General features: G+C 50.8%; 1 protein-coding gene across 1 annotated transcript in view; it reads left to right on the top strand.

The window, feature by feature from the left end:
• LOC148773003 (polyprenol dehydrogenase-like) overlaps positions 1-21,275 on the top strand; it is a 139,097-nt gene extending 117,822 nt beyond the window's left edge. The window contains exons 6-7 of the mRNA XM_088834352.1: positions 4,119-4,326; positions 20,128-21,275. Of these exons, the coding sequence (XP_088690478.1) occupies positions 4,119-4,326; positions 20,128-20,331 (412 nt within the window). The 3' untranslated portion in view covers positions 20,332-21,275. The remainder of the gene's footprint in view (positions 1-4,118; positions 4,327-20,127) is intronic.
• The last annotated feature ends 381 nt before the right edge of the window (positions 21,276-21,656 follow it).

Here is a 21,656-nt window from a genome sequence, read left to right as displayed (position 1 = left end):
TGTTTCAAATCAAGTCGTGTAGACATTTTATGAGTATCTTCTACCTGAACTTTAGTTTGCAGTTTGACTTTCCCTTCTGGCTGCCTTCTGGCTGTTAACATTGTAATCATCTCTTCCTTGTTTTCAATACCAAGTGTGTCTGCTGTCCCTCGGGGCTTTACTTGGAAACTTTTCATGGGAATCCTGTTCTCTGGAGTGTCGGCTCTGATTCTTTTCCACTTCCACTGTTTCTTTATCTTTCAAACCACCGGAGAACCACTCCTGAAATTACTTGTACTCTTGTTTTCCTCTTTTTTTAAAAAAAGAAAAAACTCTTTTAGAGAAAAGTATTGACTTTTTCTGTTGTCTCTTCTCCATGCTATTGTAGAGAACCATAATTCTTCTTTGCAGAAATTGTTAGCAGACTTATGTTTTCGTTGGAGTATGGTTGCTTTACAGTGTTGTGTTCGTGTCTGCTGGACAATGAAGTGAATCAGCTCTACGCGTGCATATAATCCCTTCCCTCCTGAGCACACTTTGACCCTCCCTTCCCGCCCCATTAGGTCGTCACAGACCCCAAAGCTGACCCCTCTGTGCAGTACGGCAGCTTCCCACTAGCTCGCTGTTTTATGCACGGTGGCGTGGATACGTCAGGGCTGCTCTCTCAGTTCGTCCCACCCTCCGCTCCCCCCAGCAGACCCCGCGTCTGCATGTCTGTCTGTCCATCGGTGTCTGCACTCCTGCCCTGCAAATAGGCTCCTCAGCACCACTTTCCCAAACTCCCTCTGCTGCTAAGTCACTTCAGTCGTGTCCAACTCTGTGCGACCCCATAGACGGCCTCCTACCAGGCTCCCCCGTCCCTGGGATTCTCCAGGCAAGCTCCCTCTACATGCATTAATATACAGTAATTGTCTTTCTTTTTCTGACTCGCTGCAATCTGTATGACAGATTCTCTGGGTCCATCCACATTGCGACAAATGACCCAATTTCTTCAGACCCTTTTCATGGCTTAGTAATATTCTGCGTACGTATTACCACATTACCTTTATCCATTCGTCTGTTGATGGACATCTAGGCTGCTTCCAGATCCCGGTTACTCTCAATAGTGCTGCAGTGCACATTGGTACGCCCGTGCCTTTTTGAAGTGTGCTTTTTCTCAGGATGTATGCTCACGAGTGGGGTTGCTAGTCATAGGTCAGTTTTATTTTTAGATTTGTAAAGAACCTCCATACTTCTCTCCGTAGAGGTAAGCCATGATTCTGTCATGTCTCAGTTTTCCTTTAAGACCTTCCAGCGTCTTCTCTTCTTTCTGACTTCACGACTGCTCCTCCCTCCCAGAAAATTCATTTGCTCCTGAATTTGCCCCGTGAATTCAGGAGCAAATGGATGTGTGTGTTGTTGAAATGGTCCAATGCCAACAGGAGAGTTGAGCCTTTCCCTCCCCCTACTTAATAACCCTCCATTCCTGGACCTTTCTCCTGCCGTGCTGGGAAGAGAGACGAACAACTTGCCAGAAACAGGCATCTTGACTATAATTGGGGGGCTGTCATGGATTCGGGGGAGGGATTTTGTGCTTGGAACTGTGCTGTATTATCGTCTCTCTTCCTCCCTCCAACAAAAGACCTGTTCGGAGTTCCCCTGGCAAACGCTCCGCAGAAGCTTCTCCTGCGTCACCCTTGGCCGACCTGCCCTTACTCATCGCCAAGACAAAGGACTCGGGGGTTTATTCTCCAGCTTAAATTGCACGGGCCCCTGGCAGAACCTCAGAGTTTGCACGTGGCCTCTTGTGACAAGTGCCTGCCTGCCGGCGACACCGTGGGGGCCTGCTGACAAGGAAGAAAGTTGCTGCCCAGGGAAACGGCAGGAGGTGGGACGGACTCCCCGAGGGTGTTGACGTGGCTGTCACATTTTGACAGCTGAGAACCCACGTGTGCAATTTACAAAACAGCGTGAGGTGGGTTTTTCTTTTTATTTTTTTCAGAAAGCCTCACTAAGCAATGACTTTTATGTGGCTTCATTTCTCAGTCTTATCATGGCTTGTCCTGTTTTCTACATTTAAATATTTCCCTTTTGTGATTTTTTTTTTCCCTCTTATGAGTTTTTACTTGGTCATGTTTCCTGATTTTGCTTTTCTGAATCATTCAGTCCATTTATGGCAATTTTCAATTCCTGTTTAGTAAGAGCCTTTGTGCATAAGAGGCATTGAATTCCAGCACGTGCTTTTTGTTTTTGCTTCTCATGTCAGGATGGATTTCTTTCCTTTTCATCTTTGACTGCATTAAATTCCCACAAGGGTGAATTCCGTGGATGGATTTTCTCCGAATGTTAGACTCACCACTGGGGTAGAAAATGTAAACTAACATAGACTCTAGGGCACGTTGAACCAGAAGAAGAAACGCAAGTGGGGCTGCATTCATATCCACAAAGTTACAGAAAAAGAGCTATGGACATGAAGAAAATGACCCATCCCCGATGAAGCAGACATGAAGTATTTTACCAGGAAGACTTCCTTGGTGTTTTTTATTTTTCAGACTTGTTTTTTTCCATGTGGGCCATTTCTGAAGTCGATATTGAATGTGTTACAATGTTGCTTCTGTTCTTTTTCCGTGGATAGTTGAATGGTCATGTTTTTGTGTTCAGTTCAGTTCAGTTCAGTTCAGTCGCTCAGTCGTGTCCGACTCTCCGCGACCCCATGAATCACAGCACGCCAGGCCTCCCTGTCCATCACCAACTCCCGGAGTACCTGTCACAATTTCAAGTGCTAGTTTCTCTTTTTAAATACGAATCACTTGGGTTTTTTTATGTGTAGATTTATTGTTGATGACACAAAAAAAGGATGAAAGCCTCAAAACTGGTCCTTATTATTTATTTTTAAAAATTTTATTGGAATGCATTTGCTTTACACTGCTGTCTCTTATATGTTGGTATTTTAGCTGTGAGGCATGTGGGATCTTGTCTCCCTGACCAGGGATCGAACACACAGCCCCTGCATTGGCAGGTGGATCCTTAGCCACTGCACTGCCAGGAACGTTCCCAGTAGAGATATTAACAAGCTCTTCATTTTACGCAGGCTATGCAGCTATGCATAAAATTACTAGCTGCTGAGACATCACACCACAGGTAGTTTGCCTGCAGTGATATTTTCTCTGCAGTGAATTGTTTTCTACATTCCAGGAATGCTACTTTCTGGGAAAGGATAGGTGACCAACCATTACGTTTTTATTTATTTAAAGAATTCTTTTTTTTTTGTTGATGGGGACTGTTTTTAAAGTCTTTATTGAATTTCATATTAATGCCATATTGCTTCTGTTTGACACTTTGGTATTTTGGCCACAAGGCATGTGGAATTTTTTAGCTCCTTGACCAGGGACCAAACCCACGCCTCTTGCACTGGAAGGTGAAGAAGTCTCCACCACGGGACCGCCAGAAAAAGCCCTGTGGTTTTCATTAATTGGCGCCCACGTCCAACCCCATAAAACAGTCCCTGATGGTAGGAAGTCAAAAAAGGAGAGGATGGATGTGGTGACTGTGTGCTAGCCAAGTACATCTGTCATAGCGTGTTTCCCGAGCCTTGAACATTCAAAGGAGAAAAAAGAAAGTGGTGTGGAGCCCTACAGCAAGGTCTCAGGTGTGGAGCCCTGCTCCAAGGTCACAGGATAAACATCTCTGGAACGGACCCAGCGTCATAGCAACTGTTGCACAAGCCCCTTCATCTAAAGCAGCCAGCTCCCTGAGCCTGTATTAGGTGAAATATCCACCCTGTAGCATCCTCAGAGATCTGCACAGTGCACGTAACACATTTGGGCTCCCCTGGTGAATCGGTTGGTAAAGAATCTGCCTGCAGTGCAGGAGACCCGGGTTCGATGCCTGGGACAGGCAAGATCCCCTGGAGGAGGCCGTGGCAACCCACTCCAGTCTCTTTGCCTGGAGAATCCCACGGACAGAGGAGCCTGGTGGGGTGCAGTCCACGGGGTTGCAAAGAGCCGGACACGACTGAGCGACTCAGCACAGCCCCCTTGACCTCGGGCACGCCTCTAGATGCCCTCAACCTGTGCCTGGCGCTGTCGTCCACGGCTGGGCGCGGGCAGCGGCGACATCCAGATGCCCGGGTCTCACGCCTGTCCGCTTTGCTCCCGCAGCGCCAGCTACTCAGCGCACGCAGCCTACGCCCAGAGCAAGCTGGCCCTGGTGCTGTTCACCTACCACCTACAGGCGCTGCTGGCCGCCCAGGGCAGCCCTGTGACCGCCAACGTGGCCGACCCCGGCGTGGTGGACACCGACCTCTACCGACACGTCTTCTGGGGCACCCGGCTCGTCAAGAAGCTCCTGGGCTGGTGGGTTTTCAAGGTAAAGGCCGCGATGCTCGGGGTGTTGCTACGGTCCGCGGGCAGATCTGGCTGTAGCCCCCCCGACGCCGCTGTGTTAGCGATTCCGGGCTCCACGTCTCCTTTCTCCGTTCCTCTGTTGATGGACATTGAGGTTGCTTCCGTGTCTTTGCTGTTCTGAATAGTGCTGCAATGAACCCTGGGGTGCGCGTGTCTTTTCTAATTATCATTTTCTCTAGGTGTATGTCCCCGCAGCGGGATCACAGGATCGTACGATAGGTCTGTTTCTAGTTTTTTGAGAATATTCCATACCGTTTTCCATAACGCCTACCCAAGTATACATTCCCACCAAAACTGCTGTGAAGGTTGAGCTGCAGGTATCTTTTCTAAGCACGGCTTTCTTCAGATATATTCCTGGCAGTAAGATTGCAGGGTCAGATGGTAGATCTATTTTTAATTTTTTTTTCTTTAGCAACCTCCATACCATTCTGGTAAAGAATCCACCCGCAATGCGGGAGACCTGGGTTCGATCCCTGGATCAGGAAGATCCCCTGGAGAAGGGAAAGGCTACCCATTCCAGTATTCTGGCCTGGAGAATTCCATGGACTGTATATTCATGAGGTTGCAAAGAGTCAGACACAGCTGAGCGACTTTCGCTTCATTTCGGCCTGACCGGTGTGAGGTGTCCCCTCATTGGAGTTTTGATTTGCGTTTCTTTAATGAGCAGCGACGCTGAGCATCTTTTCTTGTGCCTGAGGGCCGTCTGTGTATCTTCTCTGGAGACATGTCTGTTGGGATCTTGCATGTGATTTTGTCTTTAGGATAAATTCTCGAAAAGGAGTTTGTTTAGCTAGAGGATGTGGTGTGTGTTTGTCACTTAGTCGTGTCCGACTCCTTGCGACCCCAGAGACTGTAGCCTGCAAGCTCCTCTGTCCGTGGGATTCTCCAGGCAGGAATACTGGAGTCGGTTGCCATTTCCTCCTCCAGGGCATCTTCCCAACCCAGGGATCGAATCTGGGTCTCCTGCATGGTAGGTGAATTCTTTACGTTGTGAGCCACCAGGGAAGCCCCTAGCTAGAGGACACAGACATGGAAAAACGTGAAACCCAACCTCCCAAAACACATATCTGCTGATGTCCTTGTGCAGCTGTGTCCATAGCCCATAGGCAGTTCGTGTGAGGCCGATTTTTGCTGCTGTTACCAGTCAGATTGTGTGTTTGCTGCACAGTCTTCTGGCTTCTCGCTGGAATTACAGCTCTCCTCCAGCCGTGATCTTTTCCGTGGGAGGTGCTGACTCCCCGATGGGAGTTGGGTAAATCACCAGCCTCCACAGTCTTGGCAGCTGCACGGAACTCATTTCGTCCTCTCTGTGGGATCTCGGAAATTAGCAACCGTGATGGCCAGAGCTCTGGAGGGGATGGGTGGATGCCGTCAATGACCATGATTGCTGTCAGTTCTCCACCTCCGGGTTCCCCTCGGTCCGGAATTCCGGGACCACCCACGGAACCCAGATTCTGACACATGTGAACAACCAGAGGTGCCCGTCCCCAGCAGGCAGCCGAAGCAGCTGTCATCACATCTCTGTCACCGGGACATCAAAACCCACCTCTCCTGTGTCACCCGGTGCCCCTCTCTGGTTCCATTTAAAATCTCATTTCCTCTTGTGAATGAGCCGTGCGTGCTGTGCTATGTTGCTGAGCTGTGTCTGACTCTCTGCGACCCCATGGACTGTAGCCCGCCAGGCTCCTCTGTCCATGGGCTTCTCCAGGCCAGAATCCTGGAGTCTGTTGCCGTGTCCTTCTCCAGGGAATCTTCCCGACCCAGGGATCGAACCTGGGTCTCTCACACTGCAGGCGGATTCTTTACCGCTGAGCCACCAGGGAAGCCCCAGTGTCTTGTATCACCCTTTGTCAACAATACACTGGCACTTGGCATGGGCATCTTCTGTCCACCTCTGCAAGGATTCAATCAGGGGCTTCTACAGCTGCAGACCTTCAACATTCCCTGAAATGGGCTCAACGTGGACAGCAGACAGGAGGCATCTGTCCAGACTGGCAGGACAGGTCTTCAGATGGTCAGATAATTTTCAGGAGCCCATTTCATGAGCCGAATTATTTCATCTCCTCATATCTAGAGGAGCACTGGAAGTCCTGCTTGGTGGTGACCGCTCCCCGTGACTAGCAGAAATCTTTCGTAAAATAATATGTGTTTGATTGCACGCACTTCCCCTTCAACAAAATCACTTATATACCGACCTTCCCCCTCTTGGCTCTTCGGAGCAGTCTCTCAGAGCTATCTGAAGTGCTGTCTGCTGGCCTGCAGTTCTCATTTTGCCCAAAATAAAGGTTAACTGCCAGTTCTCCCCTTGTGCATTTAATTTTTTTGAGTCGAGCGCTTCTTGACTGACCAGATCATATTTCTAGACCACCTTTTACGTGACTTTTACAAATAGAGAAAAAAACCCATTGCAGGATGAAGAGGTCTCCTTCGGTTTAATCATTTGCTCATATTTGTCTGTGTTTAAGGTGGTGGTTAGGTTTTTACAAGTGGGATCTTATTGCTGTTGTTCAGTTGCTCAGTCGTGTCTGACTATTTGCGACCCCATGGACTGCAGCACGCCAGGCCTCCCTGTCCATCACTGACTCCCGGAGCTTGCTCAAACTCATGTCCATTGAGTCGGTGATGCCATCCAACCATCTCATCCTCTGTTGTCCCCTTCCCCTCCCGCCTTCAATCCTTCCCAGCATCAGGGTCTTTTCCAATGAGTCAGTTCTTCCCATCAGGGGGTCAAAGGATTGCAGTTTCAGCTTCAGCATCAGCCCTTCCAATCAACACCCAGGACTGATCTCCTTTAGGATGGATTGGTTGGATCTCCTTGCAGTCCAAGGGACTCTCAAGAGTCTTCTCCAGCACCACAGTTCAAAAGCATTAATTTTTTGGTGCTCAGCCTTCTCTATGGTCCAACCCTCCCATCCATACATGACCACTGGAAAAGCATAGCTTTGACTACAATATAGTATACTATAGTATACTTATATGAATATAATATGTTATATGACTCTCTAAGTATCAGGATACTTATTTATAAGTATATATGACTATGTGCTTATATGATTATAGTAATATAGTAATATGTGTATAGTCATATGACTATACTCTAATCATCTCACCCGAACAAAATCTAACGTGAGGGGGAATTTTTAACCTAATTTAGGGAGCATCGAGATTTCAGATGCTGCTGTTCTCTGTCTGAAACTAAGCCATCTTTCACTTGGCCCGCATCTGTCCTGATGCTTGCTATACTGTGGTCTATTTATGTATTTGGTTTTTTTGTGTGTGTGGTCCCTTTTCTGGCTCGGACATCCTAAAACCCTTGGAATATCCCAAGTGCTGAGATCCTGAAAGGTTCCCCTTGTTATGTAAATGTGTGACCTTTGGAACTTGCCCTAGGGTGGGGGCTGGCTGCCAAGGCAGCCAACTGGAGATTTAAGGGTTGGAATTTCCAGTCTCACCCTGGGACCTCCAGGGAGAGGTGGGGGCTGGGGTCACCAATGCCCAGTATTTGGGAGCTTCCCCAGGTGGCTCTGCCTGCAGTGCAGGAAACAGGGGTTCGTCCCTGAATCTGGAAGATTCCCCTGGAGGAGGGCATGGCAACCCACTCCAGCATTCTTGCCTGGAGACTCCCATGGACAGAGGAGCCTGGCGGGGCTACAGTCCACGGGGTCACAAAGAGTCCGACAGAGCTGAATGACTCGGCGCGCACGCATTCACACACTTGGATATGTCTCTTGCGGGAGGTCACAGTTTATCAGCCTGCACGTCGTATTAAATGTTGAGAGCTGGCCACGTTGATGTATGTCACAGTAGATTGTTGACTCCTGTGCTTGTAAAGTCATCCACCCGCATACACTTGCCGTGGTTCAGACCCTTTGTCTGGGGTGAGAATATGTGGGTTCTTGTTGGCTTTTTGCCGTTCCCTGCAGGTTCGGTCTTCCGCAGACGGCCATTTCTCCCTTTCTGTTGGCCACATCAAAGGCAGTGGCATTATAAGACTAGAAGGGCTTCCTGTGTCACCGCTTCCTGGGAATTCTGTTTGGTTTTAAAAGACAGATTTTTTTCAGGGCACAGTCTCAGTGCTGATAATTCAAGATGGTTTTGTTTTTTATTTGCTAAGTCATGTCTGACTCTCTGCAACCCCATGGACGGCAGCACACCAGGTTTCCGTGTCCTTCACCAACTCCTGGAGTTCACTCAAACTCATGTCCATCGAGTCGGTGATACCATCCAACCATTCATCCTCTGTTGCCCCCTTCTCCTCCCACCCTCAATCTTTCCCAGCATCACGGTCTTTTCAAATGAGTCAACTTGTCGCATGAGGTGGCCAAAGTATTGGAGTTTTAGCTTCAGCATCAGTCCTTCCAATGAACACCCAGGATTGATCTCCTCTAGAATGGACTGATTGGATCTCCTTGCAGTCCAAGGGACTCTCGAGAGTCTTCTCCAACACCACAGTTCAAAAGTATCAATTCTTTGGCGCTCAGCTTTCTTTATAGTCCAACTCTCACATCCATACATTAGAAATAAGCATAGCTTTGACTAGATGGACCTTTGTTGGCAAAGTAACATCTCTGCTTTTTAATATGCTGTCTAGGTGGGTCATAGCTTTCCTTCCAAGGAGCAAGCATCTTTTAATTGCATGGCTGCAATCAGCATCTGCAGGGATTTTGGAGCCCAAGGAAATAAATAGTCTGTCACTGTTTCCAGACGGTTTGCATCTTCTTCATGCATGTTAAGCGTTGGACTATTTAGTCTTCGCCAACTCGAGTCACCTGCTGGACGCTTGCATCCTGGAGCAGGAAATGGGGTTTGTTGTGTTTTAATTAGCATTTTCCGCAACATCCTGTGGTACAGTAGTCACTCTCCCTGGGATTACTTGGCGTGTCAATGTTGCCTTTTTGGAAATGTCTGGTTGCCACGTTTCCCCTTTTCACTAGGTGGTGTTTGTTTCTGTCATTGTTCAGTCCCTAAGCCACGTCCGACTCATCATGACCCTGTGGAATCGCAGCACGCCAGGCTTCCCTGTCCTTCAACCGTCTCCTGGAGTTTGCTCACACTCATGTCCAGTGAGTTGGTGATGTTTAGCCTTTCTCTTCTTTGTTATAAAATTTTATGTATCTATTACAATTTTGGAGCTGTAGTTGATTTACGGTTTTTTGTTAGTTTCAGGAGTACGACAAGGGGAACCATTTGTGAATTTACATGTGTCCACTCTCTCTTTGGATTCTTTGGCCATCTCGATCATTACAGGATACCGAGTGGAGCTCCCCGTGCCAGGCAGAAGGTCCTTTGTAGTTACCTGTCTTATATATACTAGCGTGTATGTGTGAATCTCCATCTCCCAATCCATCCCACGCTCCCTCAACCCCTGGTAACCGTGAGTTTGTTTTCTATGTCTGCGACTCTATTTCTGTTTTGTGAAAATGTTCATTTGTACCCTTTTTTAAGGTCCCACATATATGTGATATCATATGGTGTTTGTCTTTCTCTGTCTGACTTACCTCCCGTATTACAACAATCTCTAGATCCACCTATGTTGGTGCAAATGGCATGGTCCCGTTCTTTTTCATGGCTGACTAATATTCCTTTTGTGTATATATACCACATCTTCATTGTCCATTGCTCTGCCGATGGATATTTAGGCTGTTTCTACGGATGTGGCTGTTGTAAACATTAGGCTTTCTCTCTTGGATTCATCCCTGTTTTTTTTTTTTTTTTTTTCTGACTGCTAATTTGTGTGTTTTATGTATGTTGCCGATATTTTTTTCCAGTGCGGTTTCTGCTTCAAGAAGATACAAAGAAGTAGTATTGGAGAGTCATAACCAGTGATATTAGCACATAGAGGAAAATATTTTGGAGATGGAGCAACCAAAAAAATAGATGTAGTAATATATATCTGTATGTGTATCTAGAGACACGTGCTTAAGCCTCCATATGTACATGGAACAGGGGCCTTGCAGGTTGGTGCAGTGATGAAGTATCCATCTGCCAGTGCAGGAGACTTGGGTTTGATCCCCTGGGTGGGGAAGATCCCCTGGAGAAGGGAATGGCAACACACTCCAGTGTTCTTGCCTGGAGAATCCCATGGACAGAGGAGCCTGGTGGGCTGTGGTCCATACAGTCGCAAAGAGTCAGCGGCTCTTTGAGAGTCTAAAAGCGCCTAAAGCGACTTAGCACATGTGCACATGTATATATATATTTAAGGTTCCCTGGTGGCTCGGATGGTAAAGAATCTGCCTGCAATGCCAGAGACGCAGGTTCAATCCGTGGGTCAGGAAGATCCCCAGGAGAAGCAGATGGCAACCCACTCCAATGTTCTTGCCTGGAGAATCCCATGGACAGAGGAGCCTGGCGGGCCACAGTCTGTGGGGCCACAGCGAGTCAGACACACCTGAGCAGGCACGCAACCGTATATTATACGGATTACTTCCTTAGATGCATGCATGTATGTATGACTTGTGTGACGTCTCGCAAGGGGGTGCCCGTGATCCCTGGGGGTGGTGGGGAGTCTGCAGGACTGACGTGTCTTTGTGACCCTTTTCGTCATTTTGTGACATTCTTTTTCATCATTCCCCCACGTACAAATGCATTCCATTCCAGGAGCACGCGCCTAAGTCCTATTTGTGAGTCCAGCAGAGTTAGCCTGGGTGCCCAACGAACCCACTCGGCTGTATGGTTTGGTACTGTCTTAGGTTGATAGTACTTTTCACACAAAGAATGCACGAAGAACAAACCCAAGATAAACATTTTCCATCTCCCAGTGCAGGACTGTGAGAAGTACAGTCGTCCGTTGCAGCAGCTGGCACACAGGGGCTGGCCTTGATTGAATCAGGCGAGGAGAGTTAGTGGCTCGGCAGGGAGGGGAGGTGGGAGACGGCAGAGCTGAAGAATTGCCAGCAACAGTAGACGGAGGGCGAGGGGCAGTGCCACTCCCGCCTGACGCCGATGGAACGCACCTTCACACCTTTGCGAGTTTGCAACTCGAGAGTTGGCGTGTAGAGGGCTTACTGGTACATCACTCCAAAACCTCTATTCTGCGCCTTAGCAAACACCGTGGACTTGATTCCAAGTTCAGAGCCAGTCCCTGGAGCATGGCAGTTTGTCCCTTGAGAAAAACAAAATGATAGGTTGATACATTTATGAAGATGAGACGCTTCATTGTTTTCTTAAAAAACAGTTTATTTATTGGCCGCGCTGGGCCTTCGTTGCTGTGTGGACTTTTCCGCAGCTGCACAGAGCGGGGCTAACTCTCTAGTTGTGGTGACTCAGGGCTTCTCAAGTTGGCGGCTTCTGTTACTGCCGAGCACAGGCTCTGGGACTCGGGTTCAGTAGTTGCGGTGGCTCAGGGACGGGGGAGCCTGGTGGGCTTCCGTCTATGGGGTCACACAGAGTCGGACACGACTGAAGTGACTTAGCAGCAGCAGCAGCAGTTGCTCTGCGGCGTGCGGGATCTTCCCAGACTGGGGATCGAACATGAATATCCTGCACTGGCAGGTGGATTCTTTACCACCGAGCCACCAGGGAAACCCTTAAATGGTTCTTTCCATGAGCGATTCGAGACCGTTCCATCCTGCAGCTGGCTGTCGTCTTGTGCACGCCCTCTGCACAGAGCTCTGAAGACAGTTAATGGAGAAGGAAATGGCAACCCACTCCAGTGATCTTGCCTGGAGAATCCCAGGGACAGGGGAGCCTGGTGGGCTGCCGTGTGTGGGGTCGCACAGAGTCGGTCACGACCGAAGCGATTTAGCAGCAGCAGCAGTGAGAGGTGGAGGAAGCACGTCCCGTGATTGTACCGGGAACTCTGTTGCTTCCTCAGCCGTTCTCTCAAGCCCTAAGAGGAGGAATATGGCGGTAATGATCTGCTCTTGTGTTGAGGGCAGAACGCAGACAGTGCAGCCCTCGGAGCGGAGTTGAAGGTTGAGCTTAGACCACAACGGAGGTTGAGCGCCAAAGATTTGATGCTTTTGAACTGTGGTGCTGGGGAAGACTCTCGAGAGTCCATTGGACGGCAAGGCGATCCAACCAGTCCATCCTAAAGGAAATCAGTCCTGAATATTCATTGGAAGGACTGATGCTGAAGCTCCAAACCTTTGGCCACCTCATGTGAAGAGCCAACTCGTTGGAAAAGACCCTGATGCTGGGAAAGATTGAAGGCAGGAGGAGAAGGGGACGACAGAGGATGAGATGGCTGGATGGCATCACCGACTCGATGGGCGAGTTTAAGCAAACTCTGGAAGACAGTCAAGGACAGGGAAGCCTGGTGTGCTGCAGTCCAAGGGGTCGCAAAGAGTCAGACACGACTGAGTGACTGAAGAACAATCCAAGGGGCCAAGGAGCCTGAGTTAGGCTCGGACCATCGGTGATGCAGAAATAGCTCAAGATGGGGGTGATCATCCTGTCACTGCCCCCTTATCACTGGGATCCCCATCTGAACCCCAGACCCCCTGAAAACGATCTGAGCTTCCCCTTTCTCAAGTCTCCTCAGGACACCTGGGTCCAGCTCCAGACCGGACACGGGAGTTTGTCATTGACCCAAGTCCAAGCTTGTCACTGGCCACTTGCACTGAGTGTCTTAGATTTTGGGGCTGCATCCTATCCAAGGATGCCAGATACTCCATGTCAACAGTGATGTAGAATCAGATGCTTCTAGCCTCTGGACCATCCCATGGACCACAACCTATGCAGCATCCCATGGGCCACAGTCCACAGAGCATCCCATGGACACAGCCTATGGGACATCCCATGGACCACAGCCTACAGGGCATCCCATGGACCACAGCCTACAGGGCATCCCATGGACCACAGCCTACAGGGCATCCCATGGACCACAGCCTACAGGGCATCCCATGGACCACAGCCTACAGGGCATCCCATGGACCGCAGTCTACGGAGCCTCCCTTGGACCGCAGCCTACAGACCATCCCATGGGCCGCAGCCTACGGAGCATCCCGTGGACCACAGCCTACGGAACATCCCATGGACCACAGTCTACGGAACATCCCATGGACCACAGCCTACGGAACATCCCATGGACCGCAGTCTACGGAGCCTCCCTTGGACCGCAGCCTACAGAGCATTCCATGGATCACAGTCTACAGAGCATCCCATGGACCACAGCCCACAGAGCATCCCATGGAGCACAGCCCACAGAGCATCCCATGGAGCACAGCCTCCAGAGCATCCCATGGACCACAGCCTACAGGGCATCCCATGGACCACAGCCTCCAGAGCATCCCATGGACCACAGCCTACAGGGCATCCCATGGACCACAGCCTACAGGGCATCCCATGGACCACAGCCTCCAGAGCATCCCATGGACCACAGCCCACAGAGCATCCCATGGAGCACAGCCCACAGAGCATCCCATGGAGCACAGCCTCCAGAGCATCCCATGGACCACAGCCTACAGGGCATCCCATGGGCCACAGCCCACAGAGCATCCCATGGACCGCAGTCTACGGAGCCTCCCTTGCGCCGCAGCCTACAGAGCATCCCATGGGCCACAGACTATAGAGCCTCCATGGAGCACAGCCTATGGAACATCCCATGGACCACAGTCTAAGAGCATCCCATGGACCACAGCCTCCAGAGCATCCCATGGACCATAGCCTATGGAACATCCCATGGACCACAGCCTCCAGAGCATCCCATGGACCACAGCCTATGGAACATCCCATGGACCACAGCCTATGGAACATCCCATGGACCACAGCCTCCAGAGCATCACATGGACCACAGCCTACGGAACATCCCATGGACCACAGTCTCCAGAACATTACATGGACCACAGCCTACAGAACGTCCCATGGACCACCATCTACAGAGCATTCCATGGACCACAGTCTACAGAGCATCCCATGGGCCACAGCCTCCAGAACATCACATGGACCACAGCCTACGGAACATCCCATGGACCACCGTCTACAGAGCATTCCATGGACCACAGTCTACAGAGCATCCCATGGACGACAGCCTATAGAGCATCCCATGGACCGCAGCGCACGGAACCTCAAATGAACCACAGCCCATGGAGCATCCCATGAAACACAGCATACAGAGCATCCTACCGGCCACAGTATATAGAGCATCCTATGGGTTTTGGCCACCTCATGCGATGAATTGACTCAGTGGAAAAGACTGATGCTGGGAGGGATTGGGGGTGGGAGGAGATGGGGACGACAGAGAATGAGATGACTGGATGGCATCACCGACTCAATGGACATGAGTTTGTGTGAATTCCGGGAGTTGGTGATGGACAGGGAGATCTGGCGTGCTGTGATTCATTGGGTCGCAAAGAGTCGGACATGACTGAGTGACTGAACTGAACTGTACTGATGGGCCACAGACTATAGAGCCTCCCGTGGATCACAGCCTGCAGAGCATCCCATGGACCACAGCCCACAGAGCATCCCATGGACCACAGCCTACAGAGCATCCCATGGGCCACAGCCTACAGAGAATCCTATGGGCCACAGCCTACAGAGCATCCCATGGACCACAGCCTCCAGAGCATCCCATGGACCACACAGTCTACAGAGCCTCCCTTGGACCGCGGCCTACAGAGCATCCCATGGACCACAGTCTACGAAACATCCCATGGGTCACAGCCTACAGAGCATTCCATGGACCACAGCATACAGAGAACCTTATGGGCCACAGACTATAGAGCATCCCATGGACCACAGCCTATAGAGCATCCCATGGACCAGAGGGCATGATCCATGGCGGTTGAACCCAGGGTTTGCTTAGAGGCCATTGAAAGCGTGGAGAGAGACAGAAGGAGATTGTTTTGAAGATGACTCCAGAACTTCCCTGGTGGTCCAGTGGCTAAGATTCTACGCTCCCAATGCAGGGGGCCTAGGTTCAATCCCTGGTCAGGCAATTATATTTCACATACCACAGCCTAATCCATGTGCCACGATGAAAGATGCCCCATGCCACAAGTAAGACCTAGCTCAGATAAATAAATAAATGTGTGTGTGTATGCATGCACTGAGTCACTCAGCCATGTCCAACTCTTTGCGACCCCATGGACTGTAGCCTGCAAGGCTCCTCTGTCCACAGGATTCTCCAGGCAAGAATACTGGAGTGTGTTTCCATTGCCTCCTCTAGGGGATCTTCCCGACCCAGGGATCTAACCCACGTCCCCTGCATTGGCAGGTGATTCTTTAGCAGTGAGCCATGGGGAAGACCAAATAAATAAGTAAGAAAAAGAAAAAATAAAAAGACCATTCCAGAGACCCCATCACGATGTCTTGACTCGCTGACCTTGGAAGGTGAAACAAGGAAGTCTCAGGAGTCATTTGGGGTTTCTGATGCGGGAACACCAGGCTGTGTCTTGGTGTCTGTCTGGGAACCAGGGTAACAGGCCGGTGAAAACAAAAGATGGTTTGACCCTGTGGTGTGTACCGGGGGGTCTCCACCTCCAGGGCCAGCTGGGCTGCTGAGAGCGAGTGCCCGCAGCTCAGAGGAACACAGAGAAGGTGCAGCTTTCAGGGATTCCGGCAGAGAGTCAAGGGAGTGTCAGGCTGTGAGCTCGGGGGACCTGCCCGTCGTGACTGAGGAGGATGGTGGGGAGGGTTGGGGTCTCCGGAAGAACCGAGATCTGGCCATCCTGTGTACCCTGTCTGCTCGCTTGCCCGCTCTACTCTGCCCTTCATCTTTGTAATTTCTTAATTCTGGGTAATGGCATCTCCTACGACTGTTGTGAGCGGCGCTGACATAATATGTGGGGAAGCGTTTCCAACCCTGCACAGGGCTGTGTAATTATGTAATTATAACACATTCATCTTCCTCTGCAGCACGCAGCTCCCAGGTCTGTGGAGCACAGTTTCAATCCCAACCTCTGCTCTCTTTGATTTTTATTTTATTTATTTATTTATTTTTCATGTGCGTGTACCCAGCCATCGACCCAAAGCCCCTTCCTGTTGAGATCTCCAGGTGCCCGGGAGCTCTTATCTAAACTATCTTTCTTGGTCTTCAGGGCCCTGAAAATATTGCTGTTCAATCACTCGGTCACGTCCGGCTCTCTGTGACCCCATGGACTGCAGCACGCCAGGCTTCCCTGTCCTTTACCATCTCCTGAAGTTTACCCAAACTCATGTCCATTGAGTCGCTGGTGCCATCCGGCTATCTCATCCTCTGTCGTCCCCGTCTCCTCCTGCCTTCAATCTTTCCCAGCATCAGGGTCTTTTCCAATGAGTCAACTCTTCGCATCAGGTGGCCCAAGTATTGGAGCTTCAGCTTCAGCATCAGTCCTTCCAATGAATATTCAGGACTGATTTCCTTTAGGATGGACGGGTTGGATCTCCTTGCAGTCCACGGGACTCTCAAGAGTCTTCTCCAGCTCCAGCACTACAATTCAAAAGTATTAATTCATCAGCGTTCCGCCTTCTTTATGGTCACACGTGTGACTCTCAGCGTCTCGGACCTCTGTGCTTAAAGGCAGGCGTGATGTGTCAGGATCCTCACGGCTGAGACTTAGGACTGTGACGTCAGACGCGGGGAAGAAGAAATGCCTAAAGCCGTCCATTCCATGAGCTGTCAAAACGTTTGGGAATTAAAACATTACAAACGAAAATCTCATTTCCTCCCTCCCTGTCATCCGCCTGAGGCCTGGAAATGTTCTGTAGGTGATGGAGGGCGGCTGTTTTTAGCCCGGCATCTATCATGTGCTTAAGTGGGATAAGTGGATGTGATTAATCCTCCACGAGATGTCTGAGCACCGAGAATGGCTCCTTTTTAAAAAATTTTCCCTTTTCTATGTCAGAGCGCTCTCTGCCCGGTCAAGACCACCTTGGGTAATGTTGCGTGTGTGTGAATGTGTGTGCTGCTGCTAAGTCACGTCAGTCGTGTCCGACTCTGTGTGACCCCATAGACGGCAGCCCACCAGGCTCCCCCGTCCCTGGGATTCTCCAGGCAAGAACACTGGAGTGGGTTGCCATTTCCTTCTCCAATGTGTGAAAGTGAAAAGTGAAACTGAAGTCGCTCAGTCATGTCTGACTCGTAGCGACCCCATGGACTGCAGCCTACCAGGCTTCTCCGTCCCTGGGATTTTCCAGGCAAGAGTACTGGAGTGGCTTACCATTGCCTTACATGAGGGCATATATGTGTGTAAACGTGAATGTGTGTGTCTGCGTGTACCTGCTTGTGTGTTTTGTATGTGTGTGCGTATAATAGTTGCATGTGTGTGAAAATGCATGTGTGTGCCTGGGGGAGTGTGTGTGTGCCGTGAACATATATCCGTGTGCATGGGAATATTTGTATTTGTGAATCTAAGTGCATTTGTGTGCCTGGGGGTATGTCAGTGTGCATGCATGAGGGTGTCGTATGTTGGTGCTTGGGAGTCACTTTCATACAGAGACACGTTTGTCAACAGACAGAATCCCGTGACATCTTGTCCCTCCTGACCGTAGCTGAGTTTCCGGCGAGGTGTGCATCCCAAGCTCATGTCCAGCACAGCACAGACACCATCTCCTAAATCAGCCGTCCTTGTGTTCCGTTGGACACGCCGATCACCGGGACTGTTTACCCAGATAAGAGCATTTTCAAGGCGTAGGGGGAGTGGACCCCCCTCTTCCCCAGAGAATGCCCGCTGGACGACCCAGAGGAGGCAGCCTCTAAAGCCAAGACTGGATGCCTCTCAAGATAGTGGAGCCCTGTGGCTACATTAAAGAGGGTCTTTCTCATGGAGCTGACTCCCTCCAGGGGCGAGGCAAAGTGGGGGTTCTGGGCACAGACCCCTGGGATCCCAGCCCGGAGAATGACTGATGTAGGAAGCAGGCTTACTCCAGGAGCAGATTTAACCATCTTTTTGCCACAGAGGTGCAGCGCTGCACGTCAATCCCATCTGACCAAGAACAACAGGATATTTGCCACTGTGACTGCCCAGGAGATGTTCAGAAAATGTGATCATGGGCTTGTTTAATGGTCTGGATCTGTTTCCGGTGATGCTTCCAAAGACAGACTCTTAGAGGCACAGAAGGACCGGGGTAGGGCACGTTGAGTGGATTTCCAGAAGCTTATTTTTCTTGACAATAAGATAAGGGAGTTCTCTTGATTCCTAGGTGGCTCAACGGTAAAGAATCTGCCTTCTAAAAAATAAAAAATAAAGAATCTGCCTTCTAATATAGGAGATGCAAGTTTGATGCCTGGGTTGGGAAGATTCCCTGGAGGAGGAAATGGCAACCCGCTCCAGTATGCTTGCCTGGAGCATCCCCACGGACAGAGGAGCCTGGTGGGCTACAGTCCATGGGGTCGCAAAGAGTCAGTAGGCCCTTGTTTATCTGTTTCATATACAGCAGTGTGCACATGTTAATCCCAAGCTCCTAATTTAGCCCTCTCCCACACATTTCCCCTTTTGGGAACCCTACATTTGTCTTCCGTGTCCGTGAGTCTCTGGATGTTTTGTAAATCAGTCCATTTGCATCGTCTCTATTAGATCCCAAGTGATGTCATCTCATATCTGCTTTTCCCTGACTTATGTTTCTGAGTGTAATACTCTCTAGGTGAGGTGCATGTGTGTTGCTGCAGACGGCATTATTTCATCCTTTTTGATGACTGAGTAGTGTTCCGTTGACACACACACACCCCCATCACATTTCATAATCCAGTGATCACGCCCAGGCACCAGCCCTCAGCCCGAAAGCTCAGCGTGTGTTACATTCCAACCTGCAGCCTGCCACCCAGCCTCCACTCTTCTCCCGTCACCCTAACGCCTTTCAAGCCCCTTTTCAGACTTTCCTGGTTCTCCTACATATCTCCTCATCCTGCTTGGAAAGCAAGAACCTTTCTGCTGTCTGAACATTTCCTCTAAAATCGCTAGATAGCATGCATTCAACCCCGAGACTGAACCGCCACCTGCTTTGACCCAGTGAGCCGAAGCAAGAACCTTTCTGCTGTCTGAACATTTCCTCTAAAATCGCTAGATAGCACGCATTCAACCCCGAGACTGAACCGCCACCTGCTTTGACCCAGTGAGCCGACATTCTGGTTTCACAGAGCCTGCCCTGCATGGCAGGAATCAACCCAACCTTGTAAATCGACTCTGCACATGTGCTAAGTCACTTCAGGCGGGCCCGATTCTCTGCGACCCCACGGACTGTAACCTCCCAGGCTCCTCTGTCCGTGGGATTCTCCAGGCAAGGATACAGGAGTGGGTACAGCCCAGTGGAGTGGATTGCCATGCCCTTCTGCAGGGGGTCTTCCCAACCCAGGGATCGACCCGGCATCTCTTACAGTCTCCTGCATTGATAGGCACGTTCTTTACCACTTGCGCCACCTGGGAAGCCTCGTAAATCAACGATACGTCAATAAAATGAATTTTTAAAAAATAAAAGAACTGGAGAGCGGAGTATTTAAACTCAGAGTCTGTGCCCAGGACCTACACTTTGTCTCGGCCCTGGAGGGAGCCACCTCCATGAGAAAGACCCTCTTTATTGCAGCCCCGGAGCTCCACTGTCTTGAGATGTATCCAGCCTTCTCTTTAGAGGCTGCTTCCTTTGGGGCGTCCAGCGGAATGGGGGGCCTTTGTATGTGTCTGTGGAAATGCATGAGAATGGCGTGAAGACAATCCTCAGGGGCACACCATCGTGAGGTCACAAAGTGCGTGCTCCCCCAGCCTTGTCCAGCCAGGCTTGAGTTGATGAGTCCATGGGCTCCCAGTAAGGGGCCCTGTGTCTCCCCCTCGACGTCCGGGGGCTCCTGAGACCCCCGTGCCCCTGCTCTGACAGTCAGCATCTCCCTCTGCGTTCCTTCTCTCCGCAGACCCCGGACGAGGGAGCCTGGACCTCCGTCTATGCCGCGGTCGCCCCGGCCCTGGAAGGTCTTGGTGGCCGCTATCTCTACAACGAGAGGGAGACCCGGTCCCTGGAGGCCACGTACAACCCGGAGCTTCAGCGGCAGCTCTGGGCCAGGAGCTGCCAGCTGACGGGCATCGCCGACGTGACCCGGGAGACCTTCGGCGAGTAACGGGCCGCCGGGAAGACCGTGGGCCGCCGGGAAGACCGTGGTCCGACCCGGGGAAGCTCACAGTTGGCGCCGCCCTTGCAGGTCTGTTTATGCTGGACCACGTCTCTCCAGCACCTTCATCCCCCCAACCCCAACCCTCTGGGCTCTGTATCCCCCCAGGGTCTCCCACTGGGACCAGGGAGGGAACTGTCGGGAAAGAGGAATGCTGAGTGGACCCTGAGCCGGTGTGGTTCTCAGCCTCGAATCCCGTGACCCCCGCCAAGTGTCCAATTGTGCTGGTTGCCCTGAGTCATTAAATCCTGCAAGCCTCGCGGGTGGTGTTCCTTCCTTAAGCGCAGAGGCGCCGTGGGGCCCCTGGGGTAGACAGATGCATTTCGGGTGAAAGAAACACTTTCAAGGGAAGTCTGCTGGCTTCGAGGATGTCCTGCGTTCCCGTCTCTCTCACACATGAGTCGTGCCAGAGATGTGTCTCTGATTCCTGGCTCCCAGAAAGGGAGACGCTTTGCACCTTCCTTCTTCACTGTCTTGATCAAGGGTTGTGTGACCCCCTCACCGTCTTCAGGAGGAATGGCTCCTAAGGGCTAACCTGTGGCCCCCCGGGGCTCCCACCAGGGGTCTCACCCCACGACTCGTGGAAGGACCGTCTCCTGAGAGGTAGGTAATTCTGTAGGACACGTGATACCAGGGAACCCGGGACACCAGTCCCCGTGGGGCTCTCTAGGACGCAGGTGTGGACTGGATGTGGGAGTCTGGATTGCCTCCACCACGTTTTAGAGTCTTGGTCATAGAATCGCAGCTTTGCTGTCCACTTACGCTTCAGTGGGCACACGAAACCTCTCTCCTGCTCCCTGCCCTTCCAATCATCATCTGTTAATATGGGCACGTCCCTCTCCTGGAGTATGGGTTATACCACAGGACGTGGGTTACCCTTCAGGCCAGAATCTGGTTGTCGTTTTTAAGTCTCTCAGTCGTGTCCGACTCTTTGCGACCCCCTGGACTGTAGCCCTCCAGGCTCCTCTGTCCGTGGGGATTCTCCAGGCAAGAATGCTGGAGTGGGTTGCCATTTCCTTCTCCAGGGGGCCCTCCCGGCACAGGGATCGAACCCAGCTTCTTATATCTCTTGCGTTGGCAGGCAGATTCTTTACCACTTTGCACATGGGAACGTGCAGACGTGTTTGTATTTGGGACAAGAGTCGTTGCCAATAATAATGAAGGTCTTCAGATAGGACGTTGTTCTTGCTTACCGATGTGCCCGTGAGGTTGTTTATCAGAGATACGGAGAGGGAGATTTGATTACAGAAGAAGAGGGAGTTATGGGACTCTGG

The sequence above is a fragment of the Moschus berezovskii genome, chromosome Y (genome assembly GCF_049115385.1).
Source record: "Moschus berezovskii isolate FMDL1 chromosome Y, NW_MosBer_1.0, whole genome shotgun sequence".
In the NCBI taxonomy this organism is placed as follows: Eukaryota; Metazoa; Chordata; class Mammalia; order Artiodactyla; family Moschidae; genus Moschus; species Moschus berezovskii.
Note: the sequence above shows the minus strand (reverse complement) of the source record. Positions and strands in the feature narration are given on the sequence as shown.